The sequence below is a fragment of the Vipera berus genome, assembly GCF_964194415.1.
Source record: "Vipera berus genome assembly, chromosome: 15".
NCBI lineage: Eukaryota > Metazoa > Chordata > Lepidosauria > Squamata > Viperidae > Vipera > Vipera berus.
The window spans coordinates 8157048-8170724 of record NC_138218.1 but is presented as its reverse complement, the minus strand read 5'-3'; the positions used below and the strand labels follow the sequence as shown (position 1 = coordinate 8170724).

Here is a 13677-nt window from a genome sequence, read left to right as displayed (position 1 = left end):
CTATTCTATTCTATTCTATTCTATTCTATTCTATTCTATTCCATTCCATTCCATTCCATTCCATTCCATTCCATATCCTATCCTATCCTATCCTATCCTATCCTATCCTATCCTATCCTATCCTATCCTATCCTATCCTATCCTATCCTATTCTATTCTATTCTATTCTATTCTATTCCATTCCATTCCATTCCATTCCATTCCATTCCATTCCATTCCATTCTCTCTTCTCTTCTCTTCTCTTCTCTTCTCTTCTCTTCTCTTCTCTTCTCTTCTCTTCTCTTCTCTTCTCTTCTCTTCTCTTCTCTTCTCTTCTCTTCTCTTCTTCTCCTCTCCTCTCCTCTCCTCTCCTCTCCTCTCCTCTCTCCTCTCCTCTTCCATTCATTCCATTCCATTCCATTCTATCCCTGTCCCTGTCCCTATTCTATTTTCTATCCCTATCCTATCCTATCCTATCCTATCCTATCCTATCCTATCCTATCCTATCCTATCCTATCCTATCCTATCCTATCCTATCCCATCCCATCCCATCCCATCCCATCCTATCCATCTTCAAGTCCAAATGAAGCATGACCCCCATAGAGGAATGGTAAGTTGGAAATCTGCTTTTTAGATTCTGAAACGGCCTTTCCCTCCCTTTCGCGCAGGCGGTCTTCGACTGCGTGGTGAACTCTCTGAAGAACGTTCTCAACATCCTGATTGTCTACATGCTCTTCATGTTCATCTTCGCTGTCATCGCGGTGCAGCTCTTCAAAGGCCGCTTCTTCTACTGCACCGACGAATCGAAGGACTTGGAGAAAGACTGCAGGTGCCAGAATCTAATGGCAGGTTAGGGCAGGGCTGGAGTGGATGCAAAGGCTTCCAGGTCTCCACGTAGCCAGAGGATGTATTCATTTTTTTTATTTTTTATTTTTAAAAAAGGAATAAAATTGACCCAGGCAAGAATGCAGAACAGACTTGCGAACGTTTCATAACAGAGGACTTTTCATAACAGAGTAACAGAGTTGGAAGGGACCTTGGAGGTCTTCTAGTCTGACCCCCGGCTCAGGCAGGAAACCTTAGACCATTCCAAACAAATGGTTGTCCAATCTCTTCTTTAAAACTTCCAGTACTGGAGCACCCACAGCTTCTGGTGGCAAGCTGTTCCACTGGATTAATTGTTCTCACTGTCAGGAAATTGCTCCTTAATTCTAGGTTGCTTCTCTCCTTGACTGGTTTCCATCCTTTGCTTCTTGTCCTGCCTTCAGGTCCTTTGGAAATAGATTGAAACCCCACCCCCACCCCTCTTCTTTATGGCAACCCCTTAGATATTGGAAGACTGCTATCATGTCATCCCCCAGTCCTTTTTTTATTTATTTTATTAAACTGGACATCCCCAATTCCAATTTTCTTCAGGTAAATAACGCAAAAGTGGTAGGAAAAAAAATAGATGAAGTGGGTGCTATTCACATCAAACAAAATGATACAGGAATTTTTTGGATAGGTTTAATATGCTCCTATTTTAGAGACTTCCCTTATTCTGATGAAGAACAGAAGGGTCATTTTTGAGTGCTTAAATGTATCCCTATAAAGTGTCTGATTTTAAGTGGAAAATAGCTAAAAGGGGGCTGATTTTGAGCATCTGGGATGTATCGCTTAAGTCCGATGCAGCTGCTTTAAATGTGAAATGCGGTGTTTGGCACTCAAATGTTTCAGACAAGTTTGTTTGGGGTGTAAAGCGGAGCCCTTGGCCTGAAGAAGGGACATTTTCAATTCAAAATAATTCAGATCAATTCAAAAATAATGCAGATCAATTCAAAATAATTCAGATCGAAGAGGTGTTGCAGGTCTCCACGGCTGTGTGAGCTGCGCCAGTAATTTTGACCAGGGCATTGCTTGTGAAAACGCCGTTGAGAAAAGCAAGCCTCACTTTTGACGAACGTGGATCTGTGGCTTGTTTGAACACCATGCTTTGACTCTTCCAGAGGTCAGTATCTGGCTTACGAGAAGGATGAAGTGGAAGCTCAGCCCAGACAGTGGAAGAAATACGATTTCCATTATGACAATGTCCTCTGGGCTCTGTTGACCTTGTTCACCGTCTCCACTGGAGAAGGATGGCCAACGTAAGTTTGCATCCTTGGTTGCTTTTGTCTTTATTCCTAATTGCAGCCCTGTATTTTTGTGAATTTGAATCCTTACCTTAATCTCCTTTCTTTCTTTCTTTCTTTCTTTCTTTCTTTCTTTCTTTCTTTCTTTCTTTCTTTCTTTCTTTCTTTCTTTCTTTCTTTCTTTCTTTCTTTCTTTCTTTCTTTCTTTCTTTCTTTCTTTCTTTCTTTCTTTCTTTCTTTCTTTCTCAGTGTTTTGAAGCACTCTGTTGATGCAACGTATGAAAACCAAGGCCCAAGTCCTGGCTACCGGATGGAGATGTCTATCTTTTACGTCGTCTATTTTGTCGTCTTCCCGTTTTTCTTTGTGAATATCTTTGTAGCTTTGATCATCATCACCTTCCAAGAACAGGGCGACAAAGTGATGTCTGAATGCAGCCTGGAGAAAAATGAGGTACTTGCTCTGATTGGAGAGGTGGTGCATTGTTTACATTGCTCTAGGATTTTGCGGTTGAGTTGAACATTGAGGAGTAAAAGGTTTCAGACCATTTTGGGGGCAAATCATGCCCAGTTTCAAGGATTTTTGCCTCACCGTGCTATTGGTCCAACTGAACAGATGTGCTAACATAACAGAAAGACAAGAGTTGGAAGGGACCTTGGAGGTCTTCCAGTCTAACCCCCTGATCAAGCAGGGGACCCTATGCCATTTGAGACAAGTGGCTATCCAGTCTCTTCTTAAAGACCTCCAGTGATGGAGCACCCAGAACTTCTGGAAGCAAGTTGTTCCACTGGTTAATTGTTCTCACTGTCAGGAAATTTCTCCTTAGTTCTAGGTTGCTTCTCTCCTTGGTTCGTTTCCATCCATTGTTTCTTGTCTAAAGGCCAATCTAAACATCCAAAGGCCAATAAGATCATGATAACTAACTATTTGTTGTGATTGCAAGTCCAAACAGCTGATGGTTTGAAAGAAGTTGACCATTTTGGAGGAAGCAGGAGAAAGATTCTGTTCCTGTGACTTTCTCTTTTGATCTTGCTGGTTGTTGTTGTTGTTTTTTTCTTCCCTTGCAGAGAGCCTGCATAGACTTTGCCATCAGTGCCAAACCTTTGACCCGCTATATGCCCCAAAACAAACAATCGTTCCAGTACAGAATGTGGAAATTTGTGGTGTCTCTTCCTTTCGAGTACTTTATCATGGTCCTGATTGCGTTGAACACCATTGTGCTTATGATGAAGGTTAGCAACCTCTGGGGTGATTGTGAGGTCTTCCACTTGGGTAATCTTGACCTGTTTGTCTGGTTGCTGCAACTTGACTTTTCTTTCCCCCCCCCCAACTTTAATTTAGTTCTATGGTGCCCCTGAACCCTGAACCCTACGAAGATATGCTGAAATGCCTCAATATTGTCTTCACCTCCATGTTTTCACTGGAATGTGTCTTGAAGATCATCGCCTTTGGTCCATTGGTACGAACTTTATTTCATCACTGCCTTTTCCCATCCAAAGTCAGGTTCTCACTTTCCAAATTTACCTGAAGTTCTCATATTCATTTCCAAATAAAGTATTCTATTCTGTTCTGTTCTGTCCTTTCCTGTCCTTTCCTGTCCTGTTCTATCCTATCCTATCCTATCCTATCCTATCCTATCCTATCCTATCCTATCCTATCCTATCCTATCCTATCCTATCCTATCCTATCCTATCCTATCCTATCCTATCCTATCCTATTCTGTATTCTACTCTACTCTTACATTCTCCATTTTCCATTCCATTCCATTCCATTCCATTCCATTCCATTCCATTCCATTCTATTCTATTCTATTCTATTCTATTCTATTCTATTCTATTCTATTCTATTCTATTCTACTCTACTCTACTCTACTCTACTCTACTCTACTCTACTCTACTCTACTCTATTCTATTCTATATTCCATTCTATTCTATTCTATTCTATTCTATTCTATTCTATTCTATTCTATTCTATTCTATTCTATTCTATTCTATTTTATTCTATTTTATTCTATTCTACTCTACTCTACTCTACTCTACTCTACTCTACTCTACTCTACTCTACTCTACTCTACTCAACTCTATTCTATTCTATTCTATTCTATTCTATTCTATTCTATTCTATTCTATTCTATTCTATTCTATTCTATTCTATTCTATTCCTTCTTGGATGTTGGAGAGACTTGGCATCCCACCGTCTTTCCAAGCAGGTCTATTTCTGAATCCTCTGTCATTCCATTGCTGTTTCCTTTTGGTCAAGAGCTTTGAAAGGGATCTGAAGGGTCCTCCCTTTTCTCTTACAGAATTATTTTCGTGACGCCTGGAACATTTTTGATTTTGTCACAGTCTTGGGAAGTATTACTGATATTTTAGTCACAGAGATTGCGGTGAGTACCAACTGGAGACTTGTTTTTCTTTAGCAAACCATACTTTTTTTTTTTGAAGGGGGGGGCGGAGAATATGGAAAATCCTTTGGATAGACCTCTCGGGCAACTGCAAATTTTGGGGCACTAAGTAAGTAAGAGCCTTGGTGGAGCAGTGGGCTAATGCCTCCTTAAGTAACACCAGCTGCCTGCAATTAGTGCAGGTTCGAGTCCCACCAGGCTCAAGGTTGACTCAGCCTTCCATCCTTCCGAGGTAGGTAAAATGAGGACCCAGATTGTTGGGGGCAATTAAGCTGACTTTGTAATAATGCCGCTTGTGGGCCCCCCGAAAGCCCTAATAAGCAGGCATATACATAGAATGAAGGCTATTGCTAAGCACATTGATTTGTGCTTTAAATTGTAAGCTGCCCTGAGTCTTCGGAGAAGGGCGGGATATAAATGGGATTAAAAAAAAAAAGAAGATACATCTTGAACTGCTTCAGAATAGAATAAATATTACGGGGCCTTCTAATTCTCCGCTCTTGTGCCAAATTTAGGTTTTATGACCTCAAAGGGATTTTGCAGAGTGCCTGATTTTGGGTCTGTCATGTCTGACACTATTATGGTTAGCATCTCTTACGTAAGGCACATCCTCCAGATGTTGCTACATGACATCTGGAGGACAGCATGAACACTGACTGTTGACCAGACATGGTTTAACAGCACCTAAAATTTCAGAAGTCCCATTTTCCCAGGAACAGGGAGATCGGTGTTTCATGACTCGGTTTGAACTTCCCGGTTCCTTTTTCCAAACTGATTCCACGTTGGGACTTCCATCCTTTCTCCTTGCTGGGCGAAAGTTAAGGAGACCACGTTCCCCAGCTTGCGCTCACTTCCGTGACTTACCTCCAGCTTTTCTAGAGCCACTTTTGAGACCTCTGAGAAACTGCTTCCCAGCCTATATCAAGACCCACCTCTGAGAGCTGATACTTGGCCAAACCTGAATGATGACCTAAGATTCTTGTCTTCAAAGCTCAAGGCTGAATGTCTTTGAGGAACTTAAGGCAGACATGTCAAACACAAGGCCCAGGGGCCCGGATCCGGCCCGCAAAGTGGTTTCATGCAGCCCGCGAAGCCATCCTGGAAACAGTGAGGGAACGGCCCCCACTGCCTCGGCCCTGGCCCAGAGAACCTGCCAGAGACCCCCAGATCTGTCCCACTCCTGCCCAGGCCCCCATAGGCACCCTTGATGCGAACGATGTAGAGCTGGCCACGCCCACCCAGTAGGCCATACGCACTCTAGCCACGCCCACCCAGTAGACCACGCCCACCCTGGCCATACCCACCCGGCCTCCTGAGGGCAACCGCAATGCTGATGCGGCCCTCAATGAAATTGAGTTTGACACCCCTGCCTTAAGGCATTGGTTGCAAAGGATTCTAAGTCTTTTCTCTTTTTTTTTGCAACTGAAAGGGGTTGTTCGAAGGGACACTATGTACATTGCCAAAGAATTAATGATGTAAGCAATTACTCAATTTGTTTATGCTGGTATCCAGTGGTCACCTCTCTTTGCAAATTCTTTCCCCAGAGTGGGACCCATGGCTCTTGAAAGCCATAATTCTTGCCACCCCTTCCACAGATGACAATGTTTGACATGAGAGAACGGATCCAATGCCGCTGAACCGCTACATTAATCACGCGAAATGCTTTGGATGCGGTTTGAATTAATTTAAATCTAAATTAGCTTTCCTCCTGACCCTGTGAGCGGCCTTTGACACAGACGTTGTTTATAACTGCTCCTTCTCTCTTCCCGCCCTGTAATGACAGCCTGGTCTTGGCTGTATTCCTGCAAGATGCTTACCAAGGTTATGGAATTAACTCATGTTCTGCGTTTGTGCAGTTGCTGACCTGTAATGCAAGCAAAGCAGATGGAGTTGCATGACAATCTGAGCTACCGCCTATCAGGAAGGTTACTGTGCTGTGTGAATTCCTCAACGAGGTCATGACTTGATTCAGTCATGGGGTAGATTTGATGATGAATCCTAGTCTGCTCTCCCAACCAGAATCTCTACTTTTTTTGCTTTCTGGACTGAGCTGTGCGGTCTCTATCCATGGAAGGAATCACAACATGAGTAAGGAGAGGTCTACATAATTCAGTGGGGCTTTCTCCAAACAGAACCGTCATCCAGAGCAGTCCCAAAGGTGTTTCCTGAGGCTCTGAACTGAAGAAGCTTCTTGGATGAGAAGCGAAACGTCTTCAGAGCAAAACGAGAAGGTCCAGTTGCCTTTTGAAAAAAGCACCTTTGGGACAGCCATGACCTGGGTGACCGAGGATAGACATCCAGAGTAGGCAATTATTCCATTTTATTTTAATACGATTCAGCAGTAGCAGCAGCAGAATTCAGTTTGGGCTCACCTGTGGCGAAACATTATTGGCCTGTGATGGAACCACCTACATCAGAATTAGGGCTGATTATTACAATAATAATAATAATAATAATAATAATAATAATAATAATAATAATAATAATAATAATAATAATAATAATAATAATAATAATAATAATATAATAATAATAATATAATAATAATAATAATAATAATAATAATAATAAGAAGAAGAAGAAGAAGAAGAAGAAGAAGAAGAAGAAGAAAAAAGAAGAAGAAGAGAGGAGAAGGAGGAGGAGGAGGAGGAGGAGGAGGAGAAGAAGTTGGAAGGGACCTTGGAGGTCATCTAGTCCAACCCCCTGCTCAGGCAGGAAACCCTATACCATTTCAGGCAAATGGCTGTCCAGTCTCTTCTTAAAAACCTTCAGTGTTGGAGCATTCACCACCTCTGGAGGCAGGTTGTTCCACTGGTTAATTGTTCTAACTGTCAGGAAGTTTCTCCTTAGTTCTAGGTTGCTTCTCTCCTTGATCAGTTTCCATCCGTTGCTTCTTGTCCTGCCTTCAGGTGCTTTGGAGAATAGCTTGACTCCCTCTTCTTTGTGGCAGCCCCTGAGGCCCATATATATATATATATATATATATATATATATATATATATATATGGGGAGGGGGATGATTGTTTTCTGGGGAGTCCTCATGGGGGTAGAGAAGCAGAGAACTTCTGCTTCCCTTAAATATGACCAACGCATATATTTAAGGGATCTCCCCACCTCTAAAATCACGTCTCCCAAGGGGTGCAATTCTCTGGTTTCCTACAAAGCATAAAGAACAGATCCAGCCAAGGAGGCTGCTAGGGGGCATGGATGGACCACAGAAGGGGAAAAAAAGAAAGACTAGTACTCTTCCAGATGGCAAAGTACGGCATAAAGTGCCACAAAAAGAAATTCTAAAGCATCTTAGAGCAATTGAAGTCTGGATGATTTGAGGATAAGATTAATTCATTCCCCCCCCCCCATCTCAGCTGCTAACCCATAGCTGTTGGGCTTTAATCCCTTTACCCTGGGGTCAGATATTTTGACTGCCTTCATGTGGGTCTCTGCAATATCGAAAGGAGCTGTCAGGCCCAAAGAATTAGGACCATCCGTTAGGTTGCCGAATAGAAGATTCATTCAAGCCTATCCACAAGTATCTGGTCAATGCTAAATTGGCATTAGGTAAGGGTCAACAGACTTCAGGAGGAGTTGAAGTGTTTTTGAGAATGCAGCGACTCAAGGCTAATGACATGCTTAACTTCACCCCCTCAGCGCTGCCTGCTCTTCTCCTGTTGGAGCTACATGAAGGAAACGTCTGGAAGATGGGGCATTTTCCTCCCCACCCTGAAATCCAGAAGTAGGGCCTTCCTCCATATTTGCCCCCCCTTTCTCACCTGGTTCTAGATCTTTACCATCTATAGTTATGAGATGTTTAGCCACTAACAGGACCAATGGAGAAAAGAATAAGGAAAACACATCGATGAATTTAGTTTTTCCTTTAATTCTGTAGCTGTGCGGGCGTACCGGTTTCTTTGGCCAATGCTACAAATTCTTCTCTTTCTTGCTCTCTGTTGTTGTTGGGTTGTTGTTGTTGTTGTTTTAACTTCTGCAGGCAAACGCAATCGTGTCAGTTTTTCTTCCCACCTCACAAACACAGCTCTTGCATTGTCAAGGAAGAGCTGACGTGTTCCCTCTTCAACCATTAAGGTTATAAGCTTAACCTTTCGATCAGACAGCCAGGAGGAGTTAAGATTTGAATGGGTGGAAAAACCTTTGTATCAGGGATGTTTTGTTTTTTTTTTTAAAAAAAATGCACATTAAACGAGCGACATCTATGAGTTTATAGGCGTTTCAGTTTTTTGGGTGACGCAGTGGTTAGAATGCAGTATTGCAAGCTTATTCTGCCCACTGCCAGGAGTTTGATCCTGACCGGCTCAAAGTTGACTCAGCCTTCCATCTTTCCGAGGTTGGTTAAAATCAGGACCCTGATTGTTGGGGGCTGACTCTGTAAACTGCTTAGAGCCTTGGTGGTGCAGTGGGCTAATGCCTCCTTAAGTAACACCAGCTGCCTGCAATTATTGCAGGTTCGAGTCCCACCAGGCTCAAGGTTGGCTCAGCCTTCCATCCTTCCGAGGTAGGTAAAATGAGGACCCAGATTGTTGGGGGCAATAAGCTGACTTTGTAATAATGCCACTGGGGGGGGGGCGAAAGCCCTAATAAGCAGGCATCTACATAGAATGAAGGCTATTGCTAAGCACATAGATTGTGCTTAGATTGTAAGCCGCCCTGAGTCTTCGGAGAAGGGCGGGATATAAATGGGATTAAAATAAAAAAAATTAAAAAATAAATAAATAAAATAGAGAGAGAGCTGTAAAAGCACTGTCTCTCCATTATCTCTATTATCTCCAGGGTCCCCCCCCCCCGCAAATCTGTTGCTCTGTTATTCTGTCTATCCTTGGATGGACCAGCATTTCTGAACTGACGGTCCGGTCAAATAATTACTGGATTCCTCTTGCAAGACCCATAACAGGGGGGCTGCAAGGATTGCTAAATTCTCTTCCCCTTTTTGAACACAAGCTGTGAAACTGGCATTTTAAGCTTTGCCTGGGAATTAAAAACAAAACAAAACCAACAAACTAGACGCAATTAAAGGTGCTTGCAAAGTGTCCGTGAATTTGCATTGCAACGTAAAATGCAAATGTATTCACCTCCACTGTGTTTCTTTCCAGGTTTGATCATTGCTAGAAAAAAAAAATCACTTCTTTTTTTTTTTAATAAACCTCTAATTTCCCCTCCCCCCCTCCCCCTTTCTAATATGATCATTAGTGTTTCTCTTTCTTTACTGCTGCTGATGACTCATTTTCTCTCTTTTTTTCCTGTTTTCTGTTTTCTGTCTGTGTGTTTTCTCTTTTTCCTGCTGAATCATGCCATTCAATCAACATACCAAAAAAAAAACACGGGGGAAAATAACCCACTAACATCATGTCCGCATCTGTCTGTGTTGGCTGCCTCCTGCTCAAAAATAAATATCAATTAAAAAATAATAATAACGCTAAACTCAAAAATCACTATTCATCCATGAAAACATCTCATATAGGACACGGTTGGTTTCACTGATTTTTTTTTCCGAGGTGGGGTGGGGTGGGGAGGGGTGGGGAGAAGGGTTAAAAATAATAATCAATTGTCTGCTTTAAAGAAATTTTTGTTTTTTGGCTTTCCTTTCTCTTTAATTTGAGAGTTTGAGACTGTTTCCTCCTGTGCTTTGTGACTGAGGATTTGAACCGTTTCCTCACCTCGTTGTGTTTGTGTTGGCTGCTTGATAATGGAATAATAATAATAAAAACTCTAACCGTTTTGCCAAAAAAATCCCCACCCCTCCCTTCCTTAATTCCTCACCTTCGTGTGGCTGACGAGAAGGGGAAACTTACTTGCATGTTGTTATGATAAGAAAGTTCCTTGCGGAAGGAAAAAGACAAGTGCAATGCGATTAACGGAAGACGGAATGATGAAAAAGGACGAATTGCATTCTGATGGTAACCCCAAATGTAGCATGGTTTGCGATGCCTTGTGCACTCGACTTAGCAAGCGCACGATGGGGGTGATGGGTCAGCTTTTCATGCGGGGTGCGGGGGTGGTGGTGGCAAAGCAAAGTTTTGACCTGCTGAATTATACCCACAAGGTCCCTCTCTCCTCTGATGCCCTTCCCTCCGCTGGAGAGGAAGTCCAAAGCTTAGGAGGACTTCTGCGGAGACGTACCCGTCCCACAAATCCATTTGAAGGGCAAGCAAACTATCTATCTAGTCTGTCTATTATCTATCTATGTTTCTAGTCTCTATCTATCTATCTATCTATCTATCTATCTATCTATCTATCTATGCATCTATCATCTATTACCTGTCTGTCTGTCTGTCTGTCTGTCTGTCTGTCTATCTATCTATCTATCTATCTATCTATCTATCTATCTATCTATCTATCTATCTCCCCCCCCCCTCTCTCTCTCTCGTCTGTCTATGTAGTCTGTCTATTATCTATGTATCTTTCTAGTTTGGGGTTTGGATTTGATTTTAACATAGTTTTAATTGTATTATATTGGGCATAATTATTTAAACTTTTTTAACTTTTGTATTTATATTTCGATATTTATTGCCCTGTACACCGCCCTGAGTCCTTCGGGAGAAGGGCAATATAATAAATAAATAAATAAATAAATAAATAAATAAAATCTAGTCTTTCTATTATCTATATCTATCTATCTCTATCTCTACTGTTATATCTATCTACGGTATCTATCTATCTATCTATCTATCTATCTATCTATCTATCTATCTATCTCTCTCTCTCTCTCTCTCTATCTATCTATCTATCTATCTATCTATCTATCTATCTATCTATCATCTATCTATCTAGTCTTTCTATTATCTATATCTATCTATCTCTAATCTGTTATATCTACCTCCCTCCCTCCCTACCTACCTACCTACCTACCTACCTACCTAGCTACCTACCTACCTACCTACCTACCTACCTACCTACCTACCTACCTACCTACCTACCTATCTACCTATCTATCTATCTATCTATCTATCTATCTATCTATCTATCTATCTATCTATCTATCTATCTATCTATCTATCTTTCTTTCTTTCTTTCTTTCTTTCTTTCTTTCTCCCTACCTTTTGATGTAGAACAGGCACATCAGAAATGAGGGACTTTCACGATGGCCCTTTTGTGTTTAACTAAGTTTCACTGTCGACCCTCCCAAGCCTGAACCTGCTTGAAGGATGAACCCAGGAAGACATAACAGCTAGGAAACCTCTTGTAAAGAACTGCTTCCCTCTTCCGCCCTCTTCTCGCCCCCCTCCCCCCCCCCCGTAGCCGAAGGAGGGGTCCGTGTGGAGAGCGATTTCCCACGTCTTCTGCATGAGAAGTGACTCGCACTGACAAATTTTTCTTTTGCAAGGTTTTTTTTTTCTTCCCCCCCCCTGCCGGCTGACTTGCTGCTTAGAACCCCAAGCTGGTAATTTTCTTTTTCTGTTTCTGTGGGCTGCGGTTTCTAATCCCGCCCGGCTCTGAATGATGGGGATTTTTTTTTCTCCCCTTTTCTTTGCAGGATAATTTCATCAACCTGAGCTTCCTTCGCCTCTTCCGGGCTGCACGACTTATCAAACTTCTCCGTCAGGGCTACACCATACGGATTCTGCTCTGGACTTTTGTCCAGTCTTTTAAGGTGAGGTTTTTTGGGGGTTGTTTTTTTTTTGGATGGCGGAGAACAACCCACAAGGTCTGTTTTGATTTGCTTCTAGGTTTTTATTTTTTATTTTTTTAAATATAATATATATATCACTGAACTGGATCGAAAGAAAAGAAACAAGACATATATATATATATATATTTTTAAAAAGCTGCAACGAAAAAAATCGCAAACGCATAAACTTGCCGCAGTTTGTTGAGTGACCGTTTGAAGTAACACATCACTGAGTAAAGTGACTTGTGATGAAACAGGAAAAAAGGACAAGTTTTTCACACTTGTGACCATTGCAGCATCCCTGGGGGGGGTCACGTGATCAGAATTCAGACACTTGGCGTTTGATTCACATTTGCGACGGTTGCCGTGTCCCGGGGTCACGTGATCAAAATTCGGATGCTTGGGGCAACTGACTCACATTTGTGAGGGTTGCAGTGTCCCGGGGTCGCGCTGTCCCCCTTTTGTGACCTTCTGACCAGGGTCGTCAATGGGCAAGCCAGATTCGCTTAACAACCGTGTTATTAACAACTGCAGGAATTCCCTTGAAGGCTGTAAAATGGGGCAATATTCAACTAACAAATGTCTCACTTAGCCACAGAAATTTGGGACTCACTCGTGGCCTTAACCCAAGGGCGACCTGCACATGCAAGCTCTCTTGACCTGTGCGGTTGTGCAGATGTTGTGATGTGCTGTGCTCTCTGCTGGGTGAGTGTGCAAGCTCCCAACTTCTTTTCTTTCCTCCAGGCCTTGCCCTATGTGTGCCTCCTCATTGCCATGCTGTTTTTCATCTATGCCATAATTGGCATGCAGGTAAAATGGGCGGCGGGAATCAGTTCGGCTAAGCAGGGTTGAGAGCATGTTGTCAGCAGGGGAGGGAAGGTAGTTGAGGGAGATGAAAATCACCATCTCCAATGGTACCTGTTTGTCAGGCTGGGCCTCCCACCAATGGGTAGAACTCTTTTCAATGTCAAATAGGATAGAGTAGAGTAGAGTAGAGTAGAATAGAGTAGAGTAGAGTAGAGTAGAGTGGAGTGGAGTGGAGTGGAGTGGAGTGGAATGGAATGGAATGGAATGGAATAGAATAGAATAGAATAGAATAGAATAGAATAGAATAGAATAGAATAGAATAGAATAGAATAGAGAATAGAGAGTAGAGTAGAGTAGAGTAGAGTAGAGTAGAATAGAATAGAGAATAGAGAATAGAGAATAGAGAATAGAGAATAGAATATAGAATAGAATAGAATAGAATAGAATAGAATAGAATAGAATAGGGAATAGAATAGAATGGAATGGAATAGAATAGAATAGAATAGAATAGAATAGAATAGAATAGAATAGAATAGAATAGAATAGAATAGAATAGAATAGAATAGAATAGGAATTAGAATAGAGAATAGAGAATAGAGAATAGAGAGTAGAGAGTAGAGTAGAGTAGAATAGAGAATAGAGAATAGAATATAGAATATAGAATAGAATAGAATAGAATAGAATAGAATAGAATAGAATAGAATAGAATAGAATAGAATAATAGAATAGAATAGAAAATGGAATAAGAATAGAATAAGGA

At 41.8% G+C, this 13677-nt stretch overlaps 1 protein-coding gene across 1 annotated transcript in view; it reads left to right on the top strand.

Annotated features, from left to right (window-relative positions):
• CACNA1B (calcium voltage-gated channel subunit alpha1 B) overlaps positions 1–13677 on the top strand; it is a gene marked incomplete at its 5' end in the record, with an annotated part of 132988 nt that overhangs the window by 97804 nt on the left and 21507 nt on the right. Inside the window, 9 exon segments of the mRNA XM_081339488.1 lie at positions 648–808; positions 1965–2102; positions 2337–2538; positions 3153–3317; positions 3427–3444; positions 3446–3544; positions 4388–4471; positions 11976–12092; positions 12855–12920. Coding sequence (XP_081195614.1) covers positions 648–808; positions 1965–2102; positions 2337–2538; positions 3153–3317; positions 3427–3444; positions 3446–3544; positions 4388–4471; positions 11976–12092; positions 12855–12920 — 1050 coding nt within the window.